At 42.3% G+C, this 27,690-nt stretch overlaps 2 protein-coding genes across 5 annotated transcripts in view; both read left to right on the plus strand.

The window, feature by feature from the left end:
- LOC104049974 (inactive cell surface hyaluronidase CEMIP2) overlaps window positions 1-27,690 on the plus strand; it is a 57,747-nt gene that overhangs the window by 8,814 nt on the left and 21,243 nt on the right. For 2 of the 3 annotated variants that reach the window (XM_064456269.1, XM_064456270.1), the window contains 12 exons: window positions 511-699; window positions 1,061-1,230; window positions 2,091-2,300; window positions 6,078-6,283; window positions 7,878-7,947; window positions 8,597-8,725; window positions 9,754-9,839; window positions 11,187-11,318; window positions 11,439-11,474; window positions 12,292-12,444; window positions 14,333-14,510; window positions 19,758-19,973. In XM_064456269.1, coding sequence (XP_064312339.1) covers window positions 511-699; window positions 1,061-1,230; window positions 2,091-2,300; window positions 6,078-6,283; window positions 7,878-7,947; window positions 8,597-8,725; window positions 9,754-9,839; window positions 11,187-11,318; window positions 11,439-11,474; window positions 12,292-12,444; window positions 14,333-14,510; window positions 19,758-19,973 — 1,775 coding nt within the window. Of the gene's footprint in view, window positions 1-18; window positions 189-510; window positions 700-1,060; window positions 1,231-2,090; window positions 2,301-6,077; window positions 6,284-7,877; window positions 7,948-8,596; window positions 8,726-9,753; window positions 9,840-11,186; window positions 11,319-11,438; window positions 11,475-12,291; window positions 12,445-14,332; window positions 14,511-19,757; window positions 19,974-27,690 lie in introns of all 3 variants that reach the window. The other variant, XM_064456268.1, reaches the window with a different exon arrangement.
- CEMIP (cell migration inducing hyaluronidase 1) overlaps window positions 1-27,690 on the plus strand; it is a 117,256-nt gene that overhangs the window by 4,850 nt on the left and 84,716 nt on the right. The gene's annotated exons all lie outside the window — the stretch shown is intronic.

The following is a 27,690-nucleotide window of genomic DNA, read 5'->3' on the forward strand; positions in this document are numbered from 1 at the left end:
CTTCCCGCTCTCCTTCAGGCAGCCCTGGGCACTGGTGGGGATCCTCGGAGGGGATCAGCTTTCCACGGCAGAAGATAAGCGGGAATATTACGGGAATGGGACAACAGGGTTAGCTGTAGCCCAAAGAGATTTCCTCACCTACGATGGCACCCGTTTCACTGTTACTGCTTTCAGTGGATGGATAAAAGGTTTAGTCTTTCCTGCCAGTTGCGTGTCTTCTGTTGCTTTGCTCTGATCTTTTTTTTCCCCTGGCTGCTGCAAATCTGAACAGTGCAATGATAATAATACTGTAGAGTTGCTCACATGCACGGTGACCAAACTAACGGCAGTAGGCTCGCAAAGTAACGTTTTAGCTGTCTGCAAAGAGATGACACTGATGTATTTAATGGCTAAGGCGCTTCTATCACACACAGAGTTATCTAGCGAAAAATTAAATTGGTATGCTCTTTGGCTAATTGCACAATTCTGTCACGTGCAACTGTAAAAATAATTGATTGCTTCATTCTTCAGGGGTGCCTCGTAATGGATTTAAAGTGGAAGCGTCCAAAGGAATAATTCTTCATTTGGCGGATGAGGTTACAAGTTGGTTACCTGGCGACAGGATCGTTGTTGCCAGTACAGATTATTCTATGCATCAGGCTGAAGAGTTTAATCTCCTTCCTTGCCCTGAATGTAAAAGTAATCAAGTGAAAATTGATGGTATGAAATACTTCTAGCAAGCTACTCATTTGTGGCAAATATTTATATTGTCTTGTCTTTAACGTTCTACATTTACATTTACTTGTCTTTTTAGCTAGTTTTTGTTCCATAAATACATGGGCACTTGTCATATGAAAGCTGAAGGCCCCAATATTGGAACTTTAAAGTTTGACCAGGGGCAGAAATCCCTTGTAGAAGTCAGGGGAAGTGCTAATCCCCTCTGGGATCAAATACTAACAACTGGGCATGTCCCCAAACTTGGTGATTGCTTAAATGAAAGGTGTGCACTTGCTTAGAACAATGCAATAATGAAGAAAGATGCTGTGCTCACGCTGAATGAAAAGGTTTCTGATCTTCACAGGCAGCCCACTTTATCTTCACATTGGAGAAGTCATTGACGGCGTCGATATGAGGGCAGAGGTTGGTCTTCTGACTAGAAATATACTTATTCAAGGAGAAATGGAAGACTCCTGTTATGGACAAAATCAATGTCAGTTTTTCTCCTTTGACACATTTGGAGGACATATTAAAGTGAGTAATTTTTAATGCATGTGCCTGTAAGGTGGTTTCAGGTCGTTCCTTTCCTGGTTTGTAAACAAGCAATATAATGCATGAAACTACCATTGTATTTGGGGAAAAAATTATACTTGTCTATGAAGAAGGGAAAAGTTTCTTAGCCTCTTTTCCAAAACTACACTTGCAATGAGGCTGTGCCATTTTCTTCACCACATACGGAAAAACATACCCTTCTCTGGGCTAGAGGGGATTCTTTAGCCGCATTGCTGTCAGTAGGGCCAGTGTGAAATTACAGTTCATGAGATGTCACTGAAGGAACTGGGCTTCCTGCAGAGCGAACCTACTCCCTTCACGGCTCAGAGAAGTGCTGGGTCTTGCCCTGTTGTGCTTTGCCTCCTCTGGGTTGTCCCATGTGTTCTTGATGGAGATGGAAATTCTTGCTGTTGGAGGGGCTTTGCATAAAATTGCTCCACCATCAGCTGGTGGAAACTGGGGACCTGTGGAGTTCTTGCCTAAAATCATTTGACAGAGGTAAAGTTGTCAGGAAATACAGCCTGGTGGTAAATGCTACCCCTTCCTGTAGCTGGAAGGAGCACCTTGTCCGTAGCCGTGCCACACACTATTGCTAAATCCTGCATGTGGTGTTTGGCAGCCGCTCCTTGGCAGCCCCATGCCTATAGGTGTGCAGGTGCTGGCACACTGCTCTGCAGGTCCTGTGCTGCTGTGAGTCAGAGCAGGGAGCTGACACCTCCTTCTGGGATCAGGCCCTGTTTTACTCTGCAAACGTATTGCCTAATAATAATAAAAAAGGTGGTTTCCTTTTTGCACATGTTTATGTTGTAATGCCTTACTTGGATCTACATTTGTCTCAACAGATCCTAAGGAATTTTAGCTCTGTTCACATGTCGGGAGTGGAATTAAAAAACATGGGGCAGCAAATCCTGGGCAGTTACCCTGTGCATTTTCACTTGGCTGAGGATGTGGATGAGAGAGGAGGATACAAACGTCCAACGTACCTTGATAACCTGGCTATCCACCACTGCTTCTCTAGGTGTGTTGCCATACATGGAACTCATGGCCTTCTGGTAGGAGACATATTTTATTAGTACCAAGTTAATTTCTTTGCTTAGGCACTGCTAAATAGTAAGGGCCATTTGTGATACAAAAAGAAATCAGAATATTGAAACAAGATGGGTTTTTTCTCCAAGAAATGTCCTGACTTGTCAACTTCACTTGACTGGTATTCAGGTTAGGGCTGATGCTCTGGTAGTGCAGCTCTTTGAAATGAATATCAGGTTCCTAATTAATATTATTGATGGTGTGATCAGGTATGGTGAAATCTTTGCCATGGTTATTCTGGACAGTTTGTGATAATAGGAATTTTCATTTGAAATGTAAGCAATGGACCTTTACTGGACCTGACTGAAGCAAAGGACCTTTAATTTGCCAAGGAGGTAAAAAAGACAGGGGTTGTTCAGGTCAGGGCAATGTGAAATATATCCAAAAATATTCACATGACAAAGGGAATGAAATATGAGAGGGACAGACCCAAACGGCCGCTTCAGTGCCAGAAAAGCCCTCAGGAACTTGGCTTTGACCTAGATCTTCACAAGGGCATTGTGGAGAGGAACTTAAAAAACCCCTCAAAAAAGCCATACATGTCCCAGCTGGAAATAGAGATTCCTGATCCAGTCCTGACACGTTCAGTTGCTCTGTGCTCTGCAGGACCCTGACCGATGTTCTGGTGTCTGTGGGCATTTCCTCATTCACCTGGTGTGTGCTCAGGCAGAGACACTCCTTGAACTATTCATGACCTCTCACGGTTTTCTTGACAACTTTTCCTCAACCCTGGGCATAAAGCTGCGTAAGACATGCCATAGACGCACCCTTGTTGAAAGGGTCCCCCTGGAAGGGTGTATTCATGAAAATGTGATGCTGGACTTGTACAACTGGGAGCACTTTTCATGCGTCCTAAACTGGAGTTGCATTGTCCAGATCACTCAAAATATTGGTTGCTGCCATCTCATATACGTGATTTGCTCTGGCTGTAGAGCCTGCTTTTGTGTACAGAGCCCTTAGGTGGCAGGAGACCTGCCCAGTATGTGTGGGTATGGTTTAACTTGCTTTCTCTTCTATTTGGTATTAAACCTCTGGAATTGAAGGAACCTGCCTGGGATGAAAAATTAAGCCTTATGTTAATGTTGGTCCTGAGAAGAATGGTGTATGCTCTTGCTCTTTATCAGAAGTGAGGCTGTCAAGGGTTTATCTGGATTCATGGGGTGCAATAGTTTTGAAATCAAGAATCCAAGTGTGAAATCCAGCCCCCCTGTATCTGACTGCTGAGGACTTTAAGTCCATGGATCAGTGAATAGATTTTATAGCAAAGGTTAAATATGTGATTATGTGAAAGAATCGTGTGGTTTCAATAGAATCTCTAAGATAAAGAGTAATTAAAATGTAATAAGAAGCCTTATTTTAAAATGAATTTAAATAATTTGCAGTTCCAGAGAAAAGCATGTATATCAGAGCAAGGCAGTTAAATAACATAGATGGGTACACATTTTAGCATCAGCTAATGAAACTTCAGCCCTTGGGGCAGAATAAACCAGATAGATAGGTGGTTTTTCCCTCTCCTGTTTTGAGGCTTTAGAGGATGTAATTGTAGTAGCACATTGGTGGAGTGCTGTGGTTTGTGCTTTGCTGTGTACTGGCCGTGCAGCGCTGTCTGCAAGGCCCTTCTCCCATCTGCTCCTCCCATATGCCGGGCTTGTGCTGCTTTGCAAGCCGGCGGCAGCGGCGCCCACAGCTTGGCTTGCTCACCATGGCTGGGAAGCAGGCTGCAGCATGCCTCTCGCTGCCCTGGCACACGGCAGGCACACACAGACTACTGTAGTCTTCCGTGTCTAATGTGTCAGTGCATAAAGGTCACTTATATTGTGTTGCTGAACTATATATAATTCAGTGTTCAGAGGCATCTCAATCATCTGGTGTTAGACGCACCAGTGGGGGTGTAGCCCGCGTTGTGGATGGTGTTTCTTGCTGACACATACAGTAATGTGCTACTGTCACAGTGCCGCAGGTGGGCTCTCATTTCCAAACTTTTGGTTTCTATCTGCGATATGCCAGAATTGATCAGTTATTGGGGTTTTGATCTAATGGCACGGGCCCTTATCTTTCAGTGCAAATGTTGAATTACGCTATTTCTGGTTAGGAGGGTGATCATTGTAGTTCTGCGCATGTAAGTTTTATGGCTGCCATGCGATTCTGAAGCTGTGACTAATCATATTAAAGCTGAAATCTGTTTTTGGATACAAGGCTGGTTTTAATGCAGCTGTCTGAAGCACAGATTAGCCAAACTTCAGATGAATTCAGAAGAATGAAACTCTACAACTGAAATGCTGTTTCAAACAGCAAATAGTTTGTTGTTACAGTTTTTTTCCAAAAATAGTTTTCCATGGCCTCCTTAGCCCAGCTTCTGCCCATCATTTGGAAGTGTAGCCAGGCTTACTGCTCTTAGCAGGTTGGCAAGGACACTTGCATTTTTATCTAAATCCATTTCCTATCTGTATTTCCAAGACTCAGCTTGGAGGGACACGTTCAGTGTCGCTGTGCATGGGTTCTCTGTTACCCTCCTTGTGGCTCACTCCGAGCTGCTGTACCTGCATTGCAGGGTCTCGGTGGATTTCCAAAACTGTGTCAGTTAGGAGTTGGGTACCTGATTGTGTCGTGCCTTATTTTTAACTCTCTCTTGAACACCTAGTTAGGGCAGCAACAAGAGCAGCCGATGACAAGTTTGAAGGGTGACTGCCAGGAAAACAATGAAATCCAGTAGAGATATACCTATGGGGACTATACTGTTTGTGACTCCAGATGTTATGTACAGTTGCAGCCCATTAAGGGGAAATCACAGGATATGAGTCTGAAATGGATTTTTAGTTCAAGTAACCCTCTGTATACAGAAATAACCAAGTAGATTAATATTAGCTAATCTTGCACTCTTACACAGACATTACTCCGACATCAACAGGAATTTTGTATGCCTGAAGAGTGAATAAATATGCTGACAGGGATCATTTGAGTACAAAGTTAAGGTTTCAGTAAGATTTGGTAACAAATAGCTGGTGCTTTAACTAGCCTGATTTAGTATTTACATTTAAAAGAAGGATTTCTGAATTTATCTCCGTAAGACTGTACATCAAAGGAGGCTTGTGCTAAGTCCTCTTGGTCAAATTAGGGTTTAATGCAATATCCCTCTGCATGCCAGTTAATATTAAATAGACTGAAATGGTAAAATACCATCTCTGCCCAAGCTGATGATTGCAAGAATGAAGTGGCCCCGCACCCTCTGAGAGTGGAGGAGAAAGAACAGAAAACTCGTTAATATAAATTCCTTCACATTGTGCATTTGAAATAATTTCTTATTTTACTAGGGAAGTCTTGCAGTCATGAACATTTCTGGATTAACCATTCTAACTTGTTGGTTTATCATGCAAGACACACTTATCTTTATGCAGGTATTTACTCCATGACACTGAATCAAATATTCTCTCTTAGAGCTGAGGGCAGTTTTAAATCCAGCATTTTGCAATGTTCCTTTAGTTATGCATGTGATCTTCCTCAGAGTAATTTTAATAGCAGTTTCGCTGGATAAGAGGATCAGTCCACAGTTATGCAAACTGTGTGTAGTTCCAGACGTGGAGTTAGCTCCAGGATGGGTGCCTATGGAGGCACTGCTTGCTGTGCGGAGGGGTAGCAAAACCACTCCGTGAGTGTTTTAGGAATTTATTGGTAAGCGAAGCACATCAATTTTAGTTCCTACTGCTGTTAGCGTTGCGATCTGTGGCCTGCATACTGTTTTCCAGGTAAAAGACACCATTGGCTATGACACTCTGGGGCACTGTTTCTTCCTTGAAGATGGGACGGAGCAACGCAATACATTTTATCACAACTTGGGCCTCCTCACGAGGTCAGGGACGATTTTGCCTTCAGATCGTAATGAGGCTATGTGCCTTGCCATCCGCACCCACGTCTATGGGAATTATGTTCCTGTGCCGAGCACCGACTGCATGTAAGTGCTCCGGGAGCCGTAGTCAGGTTTTGCACTTACATTGTGTTTTATAGCGGGGTCCCAAAGAATGCTGTGGCGAACCTTTTGAAAGGTGCTATTTGATATTAAATGAAACACTGTAGCTTTTTCTACTGTTTCTCATTTTAAAATAATTTAGCTTCTTGACCATGTTTTCCTTGTGAAGACATCTGTTAACACCTGCATGAATCCTAAGTAAGGAATATTTACTGCTGGTTATTCCTGTTGCTGCTTCCTGAGAATCATAAGTACGTCAGAGCACCTTGCTGCTTTCTCAACCCCTTTAAATTCTTTTTAAGTAGGATGTTGAAGGTCTGTGAAATCTGTCTGATAAATGCAAGTTGCTTCAGGCCTGGTATAGGCTAGCAAAAATATCACTTATTACAAAGAGAGTTTTTTCCTTTTTTCACTAGGGCTGAATTGGGGCTGGAGCATCTAGAGTAAGTTGGTCAGTAGCACACGAGTGCATGAATATCTAGAGTACATCAGGAGATTTAATGAGAGCGCAGAGATTAGCATAAACTACAGTGAGCATCATTTAACAATAAACAATATCCCGATATACCTGAGCAAAGTTAGCTTCTATTTTGGAGACTGGTGAGCTGTAAGATGGGCTCTCGGGAATCCAGGTGTTGGCCTGGCTAGTTTGCAAGCAAGAACACAGTTTAGCCAAGGAAATTTGTATTTTCTTGTTTTCTGGAAAAGGATGCAGTGACCAAACTCTACTTGCATAAATAATCCAACTGAATTAATTACAATTATCATTTCTGAAATGCTAAGGTTGCTTGTATGGTTAATACAGATTTATTTTGCACCTATTTAGTGATTCTGTTAATCCAAAGGCGTGTGGACTCTTGATTACATAATAGTTAAGGTGGATAAAAGATTATTGAGATGGTCTGCTTAGAACGATCAAATTAATTGGTACAGTCCTGAGAAAAGGTTTACAGTGTTTTACACGTGGTCTTTATTACTGCAAAATATGATATCAAATGAAGTAAGACAACAGATGACAATGTTTTCACAGCTATATATGGCTTCTGTTTGTGCCACTACTGATCTTCCCTCTCAAGCAAAAACTCCTTATTTGAATGAATGCCAAAATAATATCTCCTTAATCTCCTACTTGATGAGACATTGCGACTTGCAAGGACATTTGTTTTGTTTTCCATGTAGAAGCTTCATAAATCCATAGAGAATCCCCTACCTCCTGCCATTGCCCCTGAAGTTCCAAAAAAAAACCAACCCCAGAATTTAACTTTTCAGACATTTTCCAAAGCCGCTTAACTTAAAAAACGACCCAAAGACATTGGGTTTCCTTAAGCTGCATTTAACAGAGCATGGATTTTGTGTTAACAGTCTAATATAATTTACAATAGGTTCAGCATGTGGCTCCATAAATGAACATGTCCGACATTACTAGATGGTTTCTTTTCTTTAAAGAGTATCATTAAAAGGTTGTGTGGAGTTTTAAAGTCAATAGGAGACATGTGGCTCAAGTCCAGTGCAGTGCTATGAAAATGTATCCCTTCCTGTTTGGTAACTGCTTAGGATCATTTTGATTTTGATTTTTCAGGGCTGTCAGCACATTCTGGATTGCAAATCCCAACAACAACTTAATAAAGAATGCAGCAGCTGGTGCTCAGGTAAAATCATTTAACGGCAAGAGCTATGCTTTGCCTCCAGTTCCCATATATTCTACTCGTATTGATGTCATTAGCGTGAGGGCAATGAATTTTTAGTAAGCCGTCGTAAAATTTGGATATGTATTTCCGCAACCTTTGTCTCTGTTAAGAACAAGTATTTGCCTGCAGTTCTCACACTGATTTCTCTCACAACTGTGTCTGGAAATGGTGTGTGATGTCTCTTAGCAAATGTTTATTTTTATTAGTAGTTAATAGTTACATGCTCAATAAAATTTTATATTTGTATATATAAATATATACCCTCTCCTTGTATACTTATTACTCCTTATATACCCTCTCCTTATATCTGATGTTTACTGAAATCATGTTTGTGTTTAATGTGCCTATATAGAGAAGACTATGTTTTCTAATAAACCACCTGAATTCCACCCACAATATATGCATTTTTAAAACCCGTGTGTGTGTGCCCTGGAGGCCCACTGTCCATGCCAAAGAATAAGTCAGGAGGTGTGTGTCCCCTGGGCCTCACACGTGTCTGGCAGGCTCAGGTTAGAAGTCTGGCCAGCATAGTGGGAAACCTTAAGCCCCCAGGATAACCTGTATCATTAATTGTAGTATCCCATTTCTCAGACCTCCCTTTGTCTTTCAGGATGTTGGGATATGGTACATCTTCCACCGGGTTCCAACTGGACAGTCCGAGGGCCAATACCCAGAGGGACAGGCTGAACATACCCCCATGGGAGTATTTTACAACAACAGAGTCCACTCCAATTTCAAGGCACGTGGATGATTTTTATATGCTGCTATGAATAAAATAGTATGGCGTAGGGCTGACCATGTGTGGTGCTCTGAAATCAGACAGTCATGGGTGTCTTACCTTTTGATAGTGGTCTCCATATCAAGAGACGATCAACTTTTTGGGATGATGCTCTTCCTAATGATCAAAGAGGGAGCTGAGCAGAACGGGGGTCCCATTTCAAGCGCTTCAGTTGGGTGCCTGTGTTAGAGGGGATGTGCCCGGGCCCTAGGTACACCTACTACTAAGTGAGATTTAAGGAATGACAGGCAGGACACTGGGCACTGCTGTTGGCCACGTGGTGCAAGGGTATAGGGGGATAGGCAAAAGTCCTTTGTGCCAGGGCCTGCTCATCACCTTTGAAAAATGGAACCAAAAATACAAGGGTAATTCCAAGAAAAACACTCCAAATATACTGTTGACAGGAAAACGTAACCTGTAAGCTGTGAAGAGCATTTTTAACTTATTTCTCAGGATTCTGAGAAACTGAAAATTTCTCAGACTGAAATCAGTGCTCTTTTCTGTGCCTTTTATATTTTACATCTTGGTCCATGACAGCTGCTGCTCTAGCCCAAAGTCTTAAACTTAGCTACAGCAGCTCATGTTCTCTTTTGACTGTCGGGGGACTCGTCACTTTTTATTTAAAGCCTTACGTCTTAACAACACTCTTTTTCCAAAAAGTTATCAGGAGCTTGGCAGGGTCCCTTATTGCTTTCTGCAAGGGAGAAAAAGTGGGAGTTCTGTGCCTTGCTTTGGGTCACAAGGCAGCCCAAGATGCTGATGCATAACACATGGCAGGGCAGGCTCTGTCCCGACTTCAGCGTGCTACATCCTGTGCTAATGTCATGCTGAGCGGTGCCAAGTGACACCGAAAGGGAAAGAAAGCCCAGGCTGCAGCCACTCCCTGTGCCTGCACGCACTGGCTGCCCACATTCATTGATAAAAATCCGGGATCTTTGGTCTCTGTTGGGCAGTCTGTTAAAATAATTGGAGTTGTATGCATTTTTCAGGCTGGTTTGTTTATTGGAAAAGGAGTAAAGACAACGAGAGCCAGCGCTGAAGATCCCAGGGAGTATCTCACTGTCGATAATGCCAGGTAAGGACATGCTGTATGGCTAAGTATTTTGGATAGTTCTATTGCTGCTTGGCTTCTGCATTGTATTTAGCAGATCATTAATGCCTCATTATGGCTGGAGCATGCAAGCTATCTCTGAAGTGCAGAGGCAAATACTTCATAGCTATGTACTGAATTGTTTGTGTTATTGCTGACCAAAAATGATACACATGCACTTGGGATTATGAGGACTAAGCAGTGAAGCACAGGAAAGGGGATCCAGATCCCATTGTTCCATTAGCGGGTTTGTAAACGCCAACATTTCTTATTAATTGCTTAAAAGAATTTACATCTGAAAGACTATGTAAGAGACTGCTGAGACTGGTCTAGGATTAATGAGTAAAATGAAGTAGCCTCAAAGCTTTTTGTCAGCTGCTTTAAAATCTCTGAGCTTCCTTTTGCAGAGTGGAAACAGGTAAGTTAAGGCCATTTTCTCACTCACTGCAGCCCTATGGGTCTGTGTGAGGAGGATGTAGCAGAAGTCAGCCACTGCTCCTGGTCAAGCCTTGGCTTTTTTCCTCCTCCATGGAAGAGGGTATGAATCCCCTCAATGCTCCCCTATGGCTGAAAGGGCAACCTTGCCTCCCTTTGGGGGACTTCCCTCCCTGGGTCACCTCCTTGGGCACTCAGGTGGGATGTCCCTTGGGACATCAGCTGGAAGAAGTAGGAGGTGAGGGTAGACTCAGAAAAAGCAATGGTGATTTTTTTTTTTCCAAAGACGGCACAAGTCTACCATTAACAGCCAGTGTGGCAAGAAATAGCCTGGACGTAATTGAGAAGCACCTGATTCCCAGGGTGAATCCTCTTTTTGTACGACAGCTTCTCTTTCAGCAGAGACAGAAGCATATGGAGGTTTGGGCTGTACATGCAAGGAAAGCAGCTCCAATTACTCTGTTATCTTTGCTGAATGAGGTTCTTGAAAGTGCCTAATTGATTTTCTAGCGTCAGTCCAGGGGTTCTCAAAGGGCCTTGTAGGAGCAATTACAAAGGGACCCAAGTGACTTGGGAAAAATGTTTTCTGTGCCTCTAAATCGCACTGAATCAAATTAAGGAGTAACCATCGGCCCACTGAAGTCCAGTGAGAAAGTCCTGTTGATTTCAGTGGGGCCAGAATTTCACCCTTATGAGTGCTTCTTTGTTTTCTGCTTTGTATCAAAGCACAGAGGTGAAATCAGGCTAATAGCCTGACTCTGATCCAGGGCATATCACCTCTTTAGGCCCATCACACTGATATTTGGAAGCCAAATGAGGTCTGCCAGGTATGACCTCCTCTGTCTGAGGTCGGTTCCTATGTCTCTTGCGCTGCATTAACTAAGCTTCCTGTTTCAGGTTTCACCCACATCAAGATGCTGATCCTGAAAAGCCGCGAGTTCCTGCTGTGATCGATAGTCTTATTGCTTTTAAAAATAATGACCATGGGGCCTGGGCCAGGGGCGGTGACATTATTTTCCGCAACTCGGGGTAGGTTACTGTAATTACGTGTTATACTGTTCCCCTCGTGGCAGACATAAATAGGTCTGTAGGCTGAATTTACTGCAGACATTCCTCCTCATTTACACCATTGTGTTTCTTCTGTCCCAGGTTTTCAGACAATGGAATTGGACTCACTCTGGCAAGGTAATTTCTTAAAATTGACCTTCTTCCAGTTTTTTTTTCCCCAGTGTAAGAGGCTCAAAAATGGAAGCTGAGACGCTCCCCTAGTAATTCCTGTAAGACATGAGAAAAACTCATGTTTCCCTCCCAGACCACATCAAGTCTTCCCTGCACAGCGTTAATACAAGGGGCAATTTAGCCTTTTACTCTCTTTGCCTCAGCATGTCTGGGGAATACATTGTAATTGCTGAATATTTCCTTTTGGACGGTAGGTCCTGAACCAGTAGACTAAACATCTGGCTCTGTGTTTGGGGAGACTTCTGCTCTAGCCCAGTGGAGCAGCATTGCCCATAGCTCGTGTGCTGCAGGGGCAGGGTGGCTGGGATGGTCCCATGTGGTGGCACAGCAGGTCTCCTGCCTCTACTGGCGTCTCCCATGCTCCTGCTGCTCTTGTCTTAATCCCTCTTGCAGAAGATATGCAAAAATTAGCTATGTCCAAAGCCCACCGCAGGCAATGAGAATCAGTGAAGCTGTCACTTCAGGGATGTAGCTAAAAATTTATAAAGCAACTCAGTATAAAGCAATTATACATATATATATTGGGTAGAGCTGGTTTTACCTGGACCAAGTTTACCTGTATTACTGATGCCCCAGCACTAAGCTACCTCTGCACTAACTTGCTGATTTCTAAAAAGATTTTAAAGCAGGCAGTTATATTGGTGGATGCACTTTTTCCCAAATTAAGAAGAAATTCTACTGTGTCTGTGGTGTAATTAAAAGTGTTAATGAATCAGTTGTGGTGTGTTGCATATTTACCTGGTGTTTCTTTGCCTGCTTTTAGTGACGGGACTTTCCCAACAGACGAAGGCTCCAGCCTGGAGGTTACACGCTCCATTTTTGTTGGAGAAAGCAGCAACTTTGGCTCCCAGGGAGGCCAAAACAGCTACTGGGGAAAAGGGGCAAATGGAGAGTACAGAACACTGCCCAGAAACAAGTGAGTTATTCTTCTGCCATTTCTCCTTGGTGTTAGCATAAGCTAGAAGAAAAGCCTCAGGAATGAATGTGACTACCAATGAGTAATTTATACCGGTTGTTTAGATTATTGTACAGGCCAGAAATAATAAGCATCTGAATAAACTCACTCTTCAGGCCAACAGCTTGAAAGCTTCTTAACTGAATGTGTTTGATTTCATTTTCTGCTTAATTTATTAGTCACTGGTGAATGGATTAGAGAATCTAAAAGATACCAAATGGCTTTTGTGTAGTGCCTCAGTAGCACAGTGCCGAGCTGATGGTGCAGCTCCTGCCCACCATGCCACCGTCCCTCCCGCCAGCATAGCTGGGCAAACATGGCCGGTTTTCCAAAGGAGTAACCATTTTTCATTATTGCATCTTATTTCTCTTTCAATAGCTGTATGTTATTTTCTATTTTGACAGCAGCACAACCTCCTGTCTTGCAGCTGGGGTGACCATCCCCATAGCAAGGCATGCTTCCCAAAGCCTAAATTCTACCCTAATGTATGCTTTTTGTGATGGTCACCAATCGTGAATTCCTCTACATGGAGTATAAAATTAAGGAATAAGGAGTGCTCAGCAGACATGCCGTGCACACATCCCTGACTACACATGTCTCAGCCATAACTGACACAGCCGTGGGATCTGTGTAGGAGAACAAGAATAATCAGAGCTATCCTCGGTTACCATCGGTGCCATTATTTTAGTTGCAATTGCAAAAAAGCTCCTTTGCAGTTCAAACAAGCCCTAATTATCTGTGATATTGTTAAGCAATGTACTCTTGGAAAGGAATATGCCAAAACATCTGATATCTGTCCTTTAATTATGCCATAGTGCAAAATGGGATGTGGGGCTTGAACCAGACCCAACTCCTGGGATAACAGTTCTGGAAATTGAAGAATTATTTGGTCAAGAAACGCTGTTTGTGCCTGGTGTTTCCAATTGGCAAAGTGTTTCTGGATCTCTGGAGCCAACCAGTAAGAAAAATCATCAGGGCTGGGGGCAACCTTGGGCCCTGGTGACACTCAGGTTGGAGAGCTTGTGTGCCTATGTGCCTATGTGATGTCCACTTTGTGGCTTTCATGTTTGAACAACTCTTTCTGGACTCGGTAGGCATTGACCTACCCTTCGGTGCCACTACTAGCCAGATTCATTACCGTCTGCGAAGCTGATGCAGGCCACCCTTTAATCAAACACAACCTGGGCCAAACAAAACCTGGCACCTTCTCAAAACAAACCACGGAAGGGTCAGGTCCTTACCTGTGACTCCAGTGGTGTCTCCTTCAACACTGATGTCTTGACAATGTCCATGGACTGAAGCTGCAGAAATTGCTTTTCTGTATGAAATGCTGTGGACTAGGTCCTAGGGATCTCGTGTGAGGTGGCGTGTATGGAGAGGAGAAACTGTGCGGCACCACTTGGTACTTGCTTCCGAGAAGACACTGTTGCCTCCAGGGGGTCTAACTGAAATAATTTTTTCAATCATGCTAATGTTTTCCTGAGAAACCCATCTACCCTGGAACAGGGAACCTGATGACAATGCAGCCTACCATACAGCCCTCAGGGTCTTCCTTGTGGTGATACACCCCTGGGTGGCTGGGGACAAGGCTTTTAAACTGCTTTACCCCAGCTTATAAGACTTAGGCAAGCTGTATGAGTCATTTTCTTTTGGCTCTTGAGCCTTATCCTGTAGGGAATGTTCGCAGAGTTTCATCTTTCATGAACTGTGTGATCAGCGTCCAGATCCCAGCCTTGGGAAAGGAAAGGTGGTTTAGCTACTTGTTAATATCTTTCTGTGCCTTCAGGAGAAGATTCAGAGTTTACCCAAACTTTTAACACAGGATTGTGTTTGCTTTTAAATCTCTCAGGACATTCCCTATTCGGGGATTCCAGATTTATGATGGGCCTGTCAGGATGGCAAAATGCACTTTCAAGAAGTTCACCCCTACTGTTGACAGATACTCAAGTGCCATTGGGTTCTTCATGAAAAACTCCTGGCAGATAAGTCCCCAGAATAATGTGTCGCAGATCCTCATGGAGAAAAGTGTGAGTAAGAAAAGAAGGAATTAATGCTGTTAGATGTGCAAGTTTTTGAAGTTTTTAGAAGCGGTGAGAGATTTATCCTAGAGGAGGACTTTCCACCAGGCAGTGGTACATGTTATATTGGCACATACCATCAATTCATTTTGCAGCACCTTTTTTTTTTTTTTTTTTTTTTTTAATGAATGACGTTTATTTATAAGCCAGTAAAATGTGAAGGTATCTTATGCCTGGGCAGACATACATTAAAAAATTCTACATTAGAGGAAGAATTCACCTTGTAATCAGAAAATCCAGATCATCACTCTTAGCTGGTGCAGCATTACCAGCTTATATATGCTGGGGACCTGGTGAGGACCTGGTCTTAGAGGTTGAGGGAAACACAAATGTGATGTCAGGAGGCAGTAAGCTGCAATACAATTCTTATACAGAAATAAGCAAATGCACTTAGAAGCAAAGCCATGGCACAGGTTCTGGGGTCAGCAGTGAAATTCCTGCTGAGCACAATAGGGACTTCCCTTGAGTGGTGAGAGCAGAATGGGGCTCTGTATCTCTGCTTTGGCAGGAGCCGTAGGATGCTGAGCAATTCCCGTCCTTGTCTTGGATTCCTGCAGGGATCGTGGCCCTGTGCACTTTGCTTGGGAAATGATAGCTTCCACCTGGCTCACTTCCAGGGATCATAACCTCTTCTTAGCTTTTTTTTAACAAGGTCCCTGCTTGTTAGGATGTCCTTGAACTGTAGTAACTTTGGCTTGAGGTTTGGCTTTATCTTGAGGAAAATTTCCATTGCTCTGGGATTGACCAATATCACTCCCTCTGGCAAGCAGCTAGTTTGTCTGTCCCGTCTCTGGTACACTTCAGACCAACAACAGGAGGGTGTTTCATGAAAGGGTGATGTTGATTGCCGTCACTTGACTGCTCCTCTAAAGAAAACACACTTCCTGTGCGTTTCAGTAAAGAGTTCTTAGTATCCTTAGATGCTTTAGGGACTTTTGGAGCAAGAATAAGGGCTAATTTGCTGTACCTTCTTTATGTCCTCCCTTGGGGGAATGGTTATAAGATGATCATAGGGAACATGAATGACAAAATCAGCTTGGAAATGGGGAGGGGAGCTTAGAGAAAAATGTACAATGAGAAAGTTCGACTGGTGGACTGGAAGAGAGTGGAAATTTTTCTCCAGTAATGATGTAGGACTCTGTCCAACAGAATGGTTTCAGACAGATTATATCTGTGCACATTAGCAAAGGGGATGATTACCTCTTGAATGGCTGAAAATGCATCTGTTTAATACAGATGCACCATTTGAGGCCGATGAGCCTGTTAAATATCCCAGGATTTTTTGTCCGAGAGGAAGTTTAGTACTGCAACGCCTTTAAGATCTTAGGTTTTCAAGGTAAAGATGGTCAGAAGACTTACTAAATACTTCTGAAAAGCAAATTAGAATAGTATAGCGTCAGCCTATTAAAAAAAAAAACTAATGACCTTATCCCAATAGTTGTTTATTGTATGTACATTTCCAAGAAGCATCCATTTCTGAAGTTGGTATTTTGCCAACTTAAAAACCATTTATGTTTGTAACCACCTGTATCCCAGCACTTTTCACTTTGATTCTGTTTTATCTGGATTGAACCCAGACATGCTAAATCTGATTTCAGACTTGAAGGACCACGGTTAATTTATTGTTTTGTTGCTAATTGCTATATGGGACAATATGTCTTTGACGAGTTAAGATAGAGCCTGTAGACTGTTTTAATTAATTTTCCATCTTCAGGCTTCATTTTATTACTTTTTAAAGGGTAGCCAAGTACTAATTCCCTAAAGGACAATAATTTTACAGCTGTTATTTAAGAAGAAATTAAAAATTGCTGCAAGTTGTATAGTGATGACAAAACTAGTATTCATGCTGAAGGAATAATTGTATAATTGATCAGACTAATCAGCAGATTGGTTAGACAACAAAATAATAAAGCCAGTCAGGTCTTGCTTAATTTCAGCATAAAAATAACAGTCAAATAGAACAGAAGGCCTAAACATTATGCTCCACAAAAAGTATTCTAGTTGCCTTTCCATTGACAAACCTACATCTCATGTATTAAGATATCTGTGCATTTATCAATAGCAAAATTATTGCTAGGATGGCTTGCTTGTTTGTTTTTAAAAGGGTGCTTTCAAAAAGTTATTTCAGAGCAGTGGAAGCAGTAGTTGGTCTTAACCCAGCTCATGGCTGATGGTTGTGGTCTCCTGCAGATCTAGTCAGTGTCAGTAGACGAACAGGGCACTTGTGCATCATTTCTTAAGACCTGACATATCTCTGCTTAGTCATAAAATAGCAACCCATTCACCCCTCTGTCCTTTTTCTACACAGCTCCTGTAGAATGAGGTGAGGAGTAAGAGGTTGTACATGACCTTTTGGGGTCCCATGAACAAGGCCACCTCAAGCGGGTGGAGAAGGCTCACGAGCTGTCCCAGTTCACATCCATTGCTTATAGACCCTCCGGTTATTTTTTCCCTACAGCCAGGAGCTTAGGGTGGATTCAAGCCTATTCTATTTCTAGCTGTGCCAACACTATGGCATCTCCAAAGTTACTTGTGCCAAAGAAATCCCAGCGGTCTGTGTTGGGTGGATTTATGGTCCCCAGAAGAGCTCAGAGGGGCCAGCATTGGCTCCTGGCTGTGGTCTAGCGACTCCCATGGGATTTCAGTCCTGCCTAGCTAGGAGATGGGCGCTTCCTAATGTTGCCTTTACTATGTTTAGCCTGTGTTGTCTTAGTGCTGGGTTTCTGCGTCAAAGCAGAAGTTTGCGAACAGTTCATGATATGAAAAAGAAAAGCAGACACTGAGTTAAAGTGCAAGACTGTTATCCCCTGAAAAAGAGGACAGCAAAAAAACCCCAAACCCTAAAGAGACTCCTGACCAAATGGAACTTGCAGGGTGAGGGCTCGCATCACTCCAGCAGAGTAAAAGTCATGCTAATGAGGGCAGAGTCCTCGGATGGTAAAACAGATGATGTTTCATGGTGATTGAAGGTGGTTTCCTTGAAACAGTGACAGTGACAACAGTGATACAACACTTGTGTCAATACTTGACACAAGTATTTTGGCAGCTGGTGCCAATACTTGAAGTTTAGAAAAAGTTGCAGGTTATTATAATGTTTTTCCAGTACATTATTAATTTTTAATATAGAAAGTGTTTTTGCACTGCAGTCCTCAGGGCTTATCTCCAGCTGTGTTAGGTGTGCTGCCTTTGGATATGTCGGGTTAACGTATTCCTAAGAGATTACGTACTCACATAACCATCACCTATCAGGTCTCCCTGTCAGGCTTCAGACAGGTAATTGAAGTAACCTCTATACCATATCACTCCCAGTTGTCCACACCTAATGAAAATTAGGGCTCTGAACAGTAGTGTGGTAGCTACACATGACCTGTCTCTGCACCCTCTTCTGGCTCATTCCTAGCTCCTCGTGGACATACCTAACAAGCTGAGTCTTTTCTCTGTTTGTGTGTGTTCACTTAGAAAAAAACATACGTTGCCATAGCTCTAACTGCAAGCTCAGTGCACCCCTATCCCTCAGCGTTACAAAAGTAAGGTAATCTTGAGACTTAAAAAGAAGTGACACTCCTCATTAACATTTCCATTTCGTTTCTGACTTTCAGACTTCTTAGAGGAGAACGTTAGAGATCAGATTAGCATTAGCACCAAAACTGTCTGCTGCTGCATGGAAACACTGAGAGTGTTAATCAAATGTAAGATGTACTGGCTGTGCCTTAGTTTGTTTTGAAGTACAGCTGACTCTGTTCTCCTCCCCGTTTTCATATTCAACTCCAGAAGTGCACTGTCACAAAGTAGTTACAATGGAGCTTTGAGCTGTAGCACAGCGCATTTTTAAAATATCTCCTCTTTTTCTTTAATTTTAATTTATTAAACCCCAACTTTTGGGATCCTCCTACTTTGCCAAGTAGCCCTTTGGCCAAAAATTTCCTGCGGTGCAGTAAGAAAAGGTTTTAAACACTAAAAAATACACATTAAATTTCCACGTGTTTGAGCCTCCTTTAAATGAGATTGCTTCAGGTGTTTGTTTTTGAGACTCAGACAAGAAGGTGGCAGAAAAATTATTCTAGGCTCTAATGTAATTTTAAAGGAATAAAAACTTTTATCCTGCAAGTAGTTCTTGCTGCACTGGTCATTCTTTTTAATCCAATGGGACTTTCCGTCTAACTCAGAATCACAATGACCCCCCTATTCTGTTAAGCTGTTCTGTTTATTATCGTTGAAATAAAGCCTTTAAAGCCCTTTGTAAACTTGCAGTCTAATCCTGCTGACCCTAATTCTTACTCATGTGCGCAGTCCAATTAAAATTAGTTGGCCTAAATGGAACAAATTACAGTCCTTTGGGTCACTGTGATCCAGTTGATATTTATGCCGTCTGCTTTTATACACATTGCTGCAGGATTCATTCAGAGTGCTTGACCTGGAGTAATTATTTTCTTGCTTACTTCAGAACTTAATCATCACACACAGTAATCATTTCGTCTGCACACATTAAAATATTCCATGCCTTTTTGCTGAATATCTGCAATTTCCTTGTTTTGCTGTATTTTCGTATCAGGACAGATTTTTTACTTAGCTACTGAAAAATCTTGAAAACAGAGCTATGCATAATCAGGATAATGCTGCTTCCTGTTATTTCTCTTTCCTAAAAAACTTCTTCAGGGCATATATTAGAATGTGCACAAGAGCCAATTCTGAGTATTGCTGTCACTTTTATGAGTTTTGTAAGGTTTTAGGGGAACAATTAGAAAAAAATGGTACTCATTAACTTCTTAGAACAACCATTGAAATTATTTGAGAAAATTCACAAAATATCTAGTAATTTTTGTTTCTTTGATCACAGCGGTGATATTCCTCAGCAAATTTCATAATCTTCCAGTACTTTCCTATTCTTTGAATCATCCTCTTCCTTTTGCCACTGCATAATTTATTGCTGTGTGATTTCAAGGAACACATGGCTGTGCGGGTGCATTTCAAAGAACCAGAAGTCTAATTTTTGTGAAAATATCTCCTGGGATTAGGAAATTAGGGGGAAAACCAATAGTCAGAAGTTTTTCTAAAAAGAAGAGGCAAAACAAAACTCTTACTCAAACAATAGAGCTCTGTAGTTCTAGCTGTATCACTGTTTTGGCTATTAAAACACTGCAAACCCAAGTCCTTACTTAGAGCTAACCAGTAATTTTTCTTATTTTCTCCTGCTAGGTTGGACTGAAAGTGTTTTTTGGCAGGTCAGGACAGTGGTTTGGAAACAACAATAATGACGGTGACAAAACATCTATCTTCCATGATCTGGATGGCTCGGTGACAGGGTATCGGGACACTTTCGTAGGCAGAGCAGACAACTACTTGCTGCGTCATCCTGGGTGTCTCACCGTCCCGCGCTGGAACGGGGTGATGTGTACCGGGAAATTCGCACAGGTAATGGTGGGCGGCTGCAGGCAACATTGCTGGGCATGTTGGGTGGGTGCCCTTAGGTGCTCTGCTGAGGGGTGGTGGAGTGAAACCTACTCAACACTCCATAAGATAAGAGATTAATAATAAATTGGATATAATTTTACTCCTCTCAGTGTTATCTGCCTAATTCCAAGGGCTCAGTAAAGCTCCTGTTGTGCTGCTGCCTGCAACCCATGGCTGTAAGGAGTCCTGTCTCTCCCCATTGCCCACGGGAAGCCGCAAGTTTAAACTGAGTTGGGGGAAAGTTTGACATTTTGTAGTTCTTGCTTCCAGGCATTTGTCCACTCTATCTGGTGGACAAGTCTGGTGAATCAAGTTTTAGAAATGGAAGATGTTACTTGTCTGATACATCCCACAGTGTTCAGGATGGTGAAAAGGGTGGTTGAAATACAAACTCAAGCTTATTTCTTATTTCCCATCCAGAAATCACTGGCTGAGGGATGGTCAGTCTTAGGTCAGGGTGGTCTTAAACCTTCTCAGCAGTTTTTTTCAGCACACTTGAGTTAGAGACCTTAGCTGAGATATCAACACCTTGGTAGAAAGGGCTGCAAATCACAGGTAAGGGAAGAAAGAATGAGGAGAGTGGTAAATGGAGGGAAAATGTGACTTCAAAATCAGATTGTGGTTCACTATATGTTGCTCAAAATTTGGCAAGACCTTTGTGTGTGGCTAGAGCATACTGTAAATACATGAGTCACCACAGCTTTCAGAGTTACCTATAAGGGATCACAGATGGCTCTCCTTGCGCCTCCAGTTCTAAAGGATATTAATGTATGTACAAAAAAGGTATCCTGGCCTGTTTTAAAACTCCAGTTACTTAGACATTTTGCCAGGTCTCCTTTCTCCTTGTGTTGAACAAACCAAATATTAAGACAGTGTGTGTTGGATGCACCAACTGCCACGTGGTTTGCGGTTGGAGAGTGGGTACGGGAGCCCTCACATTAGATGTGGCTTTGGAAGGACCATTATGTTCTCCTGACCCCTGAGAATGGCCCTGCACTTTCAAAAAACAGACTGCAGTGGGGTGCACTGCTGTTTATGAAAGGCAAGGATGGAATATGAAGTGATCTTAAAATAAGATCAGAGTTCATGAGATACAGCAGCTGTTATTTATTTATTGAGAGTCTTCTGTGCATTTGGGAGCATGCTACAAACTCTTGTCTCATTGGGAGTCAGTAGAAATTGCCCAGATGTCAGCAGGTGTGGCACAGGATGAAACTCTGCCTGAAGTCACTGAAGAACAGGCAGCGTTAAAATTGCCTCGAGAGGAGCAGTCTGTCACTTTCCCTTTGTAACGTGCAGTTTTGTGAGTGTGGCAATTAGCAGAGCGTGATTTTCTACAGTTGCACCTCAGGATGGGTTTCAAACCTAGACTCATGGATTTTCCACATTGGGAGATTTCTGAAGGTGCTTTCTCTGTGACTTCTCTGATGTGTAGTAATGTGTGGGCTTGCACTTTGGGTAGTCAGACACAACGCTCTGTTTCCCTTTCTCCAAGGAACTTTACGCATGAAACTTCTAGGAATCCAATTATCTTTGAGATGTCTGTGCCTGCATAATGTGTGCACAGTCAAATCCAGATTATGCATGTCTCCTTAAGGTCAAAAAATTTATATGCATTTGCTTTAGTTGCACAGGAGAGAGCAGGACTTGCTATTTAAGCATTTGGACACTGGACTGATGCCCCCTGGTTTGCTATTGACTAGAAACAGGATTGGGCTCCTATGAAGCACTCCCATTGAATGAGTGTTTTGTGCTTGGCACTTACGTTTTGTTCTGTGTCTCTAGAGAAATTATATTATCTGCTCTGGCAACCTAATAGTTAAATTCAGAACTGTAAACAAGTAGGCATTTATATTTTTATTCCTATTAATACCCTCCTGGTTATGGCACTCTATGTGGTGAGGCAGTTTTTCCACCATAGAAAATTTCCTTGGCTAGGTTTAGGCAAGCATAAACATTTGCTTCTCTGGGATCTGTTACTTACCAGCATTTTTCAACTAATCAGCATCCAGCAGGATGAGTAAAGCTTGTATTAAATGCTTCACTTTATGGGTTTTGGGTAGGGAAATATGTATGTATGCAGGGTAGAAGAATCGGTCCCGTGCAGCAGGGTTTGAATTAATTTGGAGGGTATGTATGGTGAGGTATTTCAGCTTGACCCTGGTTCTCAGCAGCTTGACAAACTGATGATTTGTTTGTGTGCTAAATTCTGCGTGTCATATTTTAGATCAAAAGCATAAAAGAGTGAATCCTATTATGGAGAAAGATGGTTTGCTTTGATGTTAGCAAGTCTATTACAAAATCTGTTTTTCTTTTCCTTTTCACATAGTTCTGGTAGACAAGAACTTTTATTCTTCCATAGCACAAGCAGGTGAAAATGTCCTTTCAGTTCAAGGAAATAATGACTCTCATATTACTGCTGAATGGGGCCCAAGATAGTCATCCTAGGGATGGGCTACTTGGCGTGGAAAAACGAGATCCAAAAGTCCTTCAGTTAACGTTCCAGCCAAAACCTTTTTGAGCAAAGTGACTAGAGTTCAGTTAATTTCTTTCTGCTTGGTTTCTTTCATTCACTTTTAATGCTCATCTTCTCCTGGAGGTAATTTGCCCAGGAAAGGAAATGCCTGGGGAAAACCTATTCCTCTGGCAGCATGTCTAGCTCCACAAAATCCTGGGGACAGATTTTTCTGAGAGGGTTTTAATCTGGCAACTGAGGTTGACATTCTCACCTTCCTACAGTTGGTTCATGGTCCTTTCTCCTCATTGTCTCCAAGAAGCATCATGCCACCTTCCCTCTGTGGTGTCCAAGACCTTCCTTCAGCAGGGAGCACTAAGAAATGGCTCATGCTTTGGCTCCAGTGTTGCCTTTCGCTACCAAAAAAGGGTTCTGGGACCAGCTTAAAATTGTGAAATTTACACAGGCAGAACCATCAGGTCTTTTTGTCCTCCCCTTTCTACTGTGGAACCTGTAGGGTTGGTGTTGTCCAAACAAGACCAACCCCTTTTCTTTTTAAGGACAGCTGAAACTCTCATGTTGTAATGTGAATAAAGTGAGGCTTTGAGGAAGAACACCAGGTAGAGGGAGACTCGTAGGGAACTCACAAGAGCTGGCAGCACCACATCTTCTGGTAATCTCTGTGAGTTACTCAGACTCCATCGGCAGGGCGCTGAGTTCCTCAGTGTCCTGTCAACCTGACTTTCAGCTGTTGCAAAGGCCAGTAATAGAAGAAAAATGTAGGGAGAGGCTCATGCCATAGTTCTCTCCCTGTAGGTGAGTGAGATTTCCAAAGGCACTGAGCTGGAGGCTCCTCAACACCTGCATTACTTGTTAATATGTAAATGAGATTCCTAAACCATTTATATAAGTCATAAGACAAGTGCCTTGGCTCCCACTGGGCAGTTGAAGCTGTGCTCTTACTGCTTCCTCGCAGACTTCACAGCAACTCAGCAGGAGAGGCTGTGAAACTTTCTTTTTTGGTATTAGTCTTTATTAAAATAAGCTTAGTTTTTGGCAGTATGTGGTATTTTCTTTTGTAAGCTTAAAAAGGTGTTAGACAGTCATAAGAGACTGCTACATAGCTGAATTAGTGTCAGTTTTGAATTATCAAAAAATTGATGCCTTGCTATTATAAAATACTTTAGGCAATGCTGTTGGTTTTTCACCAGTTCTCTTAGTCACTACCTTACTGCTGCTGTAATAGAAATTCTTCCACTTCTGTTAACTCTGTTTTTGCAGTGAATGTTTGCAATTGCACTGATCCTGCATCACTGAGTTACATACCTTCAACTGATATCTGCTTGTGTATTCAGTGCCTGTGTAGCTGGTTTTGATACTCAATGCTTCTAAGTGTAAAGGAAGCAAGAGATGCGGTAGGTAGCGAACGGTGCTTTTCTAAGCACAGGCAAAACCATACAATCCCAGGGTATCCGCAATGCTTGAGATTTGCAGCACCTCCCAGACTGGGAAGAAGGAAAAGCTTGCAAGATATTTTTTAGCTAATGGTGTCCATATTTAGACAGAGGTCCTGTTTCAATCTCTGATGTGCACCAATGGAAAGTCAAAGTAGTTTTGCTGATGTCAGTGAAGCCGCTGTCATTTCCAGGGCCAAAATTGGTCCTAGCATGTCTTACAGAAAGAAAGATATATTTTTTCTTTCTGAAAGAATTTTACTTGGAAATTTCATAAAGAAAATGTTTCGCCCTGGGAAATTAACCTTTTCTGAACAGTCAAACAACCAGAAGAGGAGGAGGCGTGTTTTGAACTTCTCATTTTGCCCCAGATTGACAGCTGACAGCACAGCCGGACAAAAGCAATGTTAAAGAAACCAGAAAGCAAGCAAACCTTTTCTCAGAAACCAAGATTTTTTTGTTCCAATACCTTGCATGTTGCTTATCTTCATATTTGCTATCCGGTTGAATAGCAAGCAGATCCCCCATGAATTGTAAAACAACTTATCTTCTCGGTTTCACAATCTACTTGGGAAAATTGCCGTATAAGCACAGGGAAATCTGACACATCTTTTTAGCATGAAGTGTTAAGAAGCTAAAATGACAACTATGTCCATTAAACCACCCAGGCAAGTAGAAGGCTCACATTTTATAATGCTTTAACTAGCTCTTCTTCTCCTACTACATTAAGCTGTCACCACTTCTCATATTTTAAAGTATCTTTATGACCCACTTTCTTCTTTTAAATATCTAGCCAAAGTGGATCTAACAAAAAATTATGGCAGTGTTGCTAAAGAGGATGGATTTTTCGTTCTAGAAAAAAATTCTCTTGTTACTCTCCTTTTCACTCCTATTTACAAGTGTTTTTCCCCTCCAAAGGTAGATACAAGGAATAAAAGTGAAAAAGTTTTCCAAGTTCAGTTCAAGTGAATAAAGGTGTCATAGAATAATAAAGACTGAGGAAGAAAGAGGCCATGTGGTGACATCCCAAGAGCACTATGTTGGGACAGTGGCTGATGTTGCACCTACCTAGGACCAGTGGAGCTCAAAGGGCTCTTTTTACTTCGTTCATCTCATTGGGAATTAAAAGTAGCCTTTTGTTAGATGATTCTTCTGTGATCTTTCTAAAGTAATTGATTGGTCTTGATTGCAGTCCTGAAGGGGGAACAGAAACCAAGTACTAGAACTGACATCAATCAGCATCACAGAAGGGAGGTCAGGGATTTCATGGACAGGGATTGGATTCCCCTCTTGTCCCTTGTTCCCTCAAATGAGGGGGGAGGCCCAGAGGAAGGGAGGAATGGGAAAACATGGGTTGCTGTTTCTGTGCAGCTTGGTGTGTTCAAGAAGGACCAAGCCACCAGGGCTGTTGTTCCGGAGCTGAGCCCAGTTGCTGTAGGAAGCATCTCCTGTAGTCCCTGCTCCCAGTCAGAGTCCTGTTGACTTAGTGAAGCTCCAGCTGGGCAAGAGAGTCTTTTTGTGTAGGATCTAGATTGCTTGATCAGGGCATTTACATGCTGTGAACTCCTTTAGTGATAAACATTTTGCAAGATCCACCAGATATACTATTGTATTTCTGTGGGACTGAAAATCACATCCTCGATGGCTTGCAGTTCTGGAAGGAATTCACTCGGTGGCCACTGTTGGTCATTGCAGGAGAGAAAGCCAGTTTACAAAATATTTCTATCAACACAGAAGTGGCATTTTTACTTGTTGTAGTAATTACTGTTTCATTCTCAAAACAGCTGTCACCATTATCCTTAATGTCAGACCTGTGACTTGGTCCCAAGGCGCTTGGAGGAACTGTTACCAACAAATCTCTGACATGCTTTCCTCATCATCTTATTGAAAACTCTTCCAGGACTTTCTTGAACTCATTAACAATTGTAGTGACTGGCTTAGGCCATGCATAGCGCTCTCTCTCTCTTTTTTTTTTTCTTTTTTACACAAAAACCTTGAAGTATATAGGAATTTTTGTTCTTGGTAGTCTGTAATTTAGGAACTTTTGGAGCTCCTTGAACACATTTCCTTCCTTTCTTGGCTTATTTTATCATTAGTGCATTTAATTTTGTTATAAGCGCACAGCAGCTACCACCTTAATATTCTCTGCTTGCTGGAGACACATATTAGAAGGTAATAACATCGACGTTTGCAGTGATAGGACAGGAACTCTAGCCTCTTGTTCAGAAAGACACAAGTGGGCTATTATTTTGCAGTATCGCAGTTCATTATGACTCTTCTTTATCAGCAAATGCTGTTTTGACTGAGAACAATTAATACATTGATGGGGTTTCATGTCCAAAGGGACCTTACTAATCACCTCCTCTCACCTCAGCATTTCCCCATCAGGATGGGGACAAATAAGATTGAAATGTGGTTTATTAGATTGCACGTTACTGACTTTCCCATCATGGTTTGAATGGGAGGGAAAAATAGGTTTTCCTCCTTGGTCTCATAGATAAAAAAGGTCTTTTATCAGACTGTAAAAACAATTTATTCTTGCTTGATCCATCAAGAATAATCAAACGGGCTGCTGCTCAGAGGTTGTTTGGGGTGAATTACTCGAGCAGTAGTTCCAGCCATCAAGAAAAGCTTGTGTTTAATGCAATTCTGGGATCCACTTTAATCTCCAAGGGACTGAAGATGCCACTCAGGATAGGCTCTCGTGATTAAAGTGCAATCGTGTAGGAGGAATGGCCTGAATATCTAAGAAACATTTACAACCACTTCTGGGTTAATTTTTTTTTAACATGAGACCCAAATTTTAAACTTGAGTACTCAACATGAGGCTGCTGAATTCAGAGGTGAGGTGAGGGGTAGGGAGAGATGGCCTGTCTTTTGGAGGTCCTGAGGAGCTCAAACTCAACACCAGGAGCAGATGCAAGCACAGAGTCCTGGGCATGAAACTGGAACTGGCTAGAAACCCCAACTAAAATAAGCCCATATATAACATTGGCAGATAGTCTGTTTTTGCAGAGCTTTCGGTTTGCATAGACAGAGGAAGAGAAACAGATATGGAGATACGAGGGGCCAAGGTCTCATAGCCCTGCAATAGAAGGTGGATATCGTGGTAGATGGAGACTTGCCCTCTCTGCTAGTCTTGGCTGTTCTTGTATCTTTGCCTGCGGTATTAAAATCTGTGGAGACTACTGCCTCCGTTTTGATCTACCTCAAAGACAGAAATTGAGTTTAAAAATAATTTTGCTGGATGGATGCCCATGTAGAAGCTTAGACATTTCTGACCTAACATGAATTTTTATGTTGGGTGTTTTAAGTTCTTGATGCAAAGACTGCTATTCTACACTGTAGGAGAGTTAAGGAAGCAGGATTATAGGTGTCCTCACCTCTCCTCGGTGCATTTGAAATCCTTCAGGGAATATGACAAGGAGCCTGCTACAACCCTGTCTGCCAAGACAGATTTGTATGACTAGCTGTGCACCCGTCTTTTGCACTGGAATTTCACACAGGAGGAAGCAGGTGAACATCATGTGTTCAGCCTTAAAACTAATGTTTGCCACCTGAGTTGGCCTTCGTTTGAGTGAGGGCAGGACAGAAAAAGCATACAATGGGAGTGTAGTTTTGTAGTTTGTCTGTAGAGTTGAACTACAGGCCAAGGGCACCTGTTGCTCCCTGCACAGAGGAGCTCTCTGTTGAAGCCTGTGGAACCTGGTGTTTAGTCTATAAGGGCATATAGTTAGGCCATCAAGTTTTAGTCCCCAAGATTTCAGCC

Source organism: Phalacrocorax carbo, chromosome 7 (assembly GCF_963921805.1).
Source record: "Phalacrocorax carbo chromosome 7, bPhaCar2.1, whole genome shotgun sequence".
Lineage (NCBI taxonomy): Eukaryota > Metazoa > Chordata > Aves > Suliformes > Phalacrocoracidae > Phalacrocorax > Phalacrocorax carbo.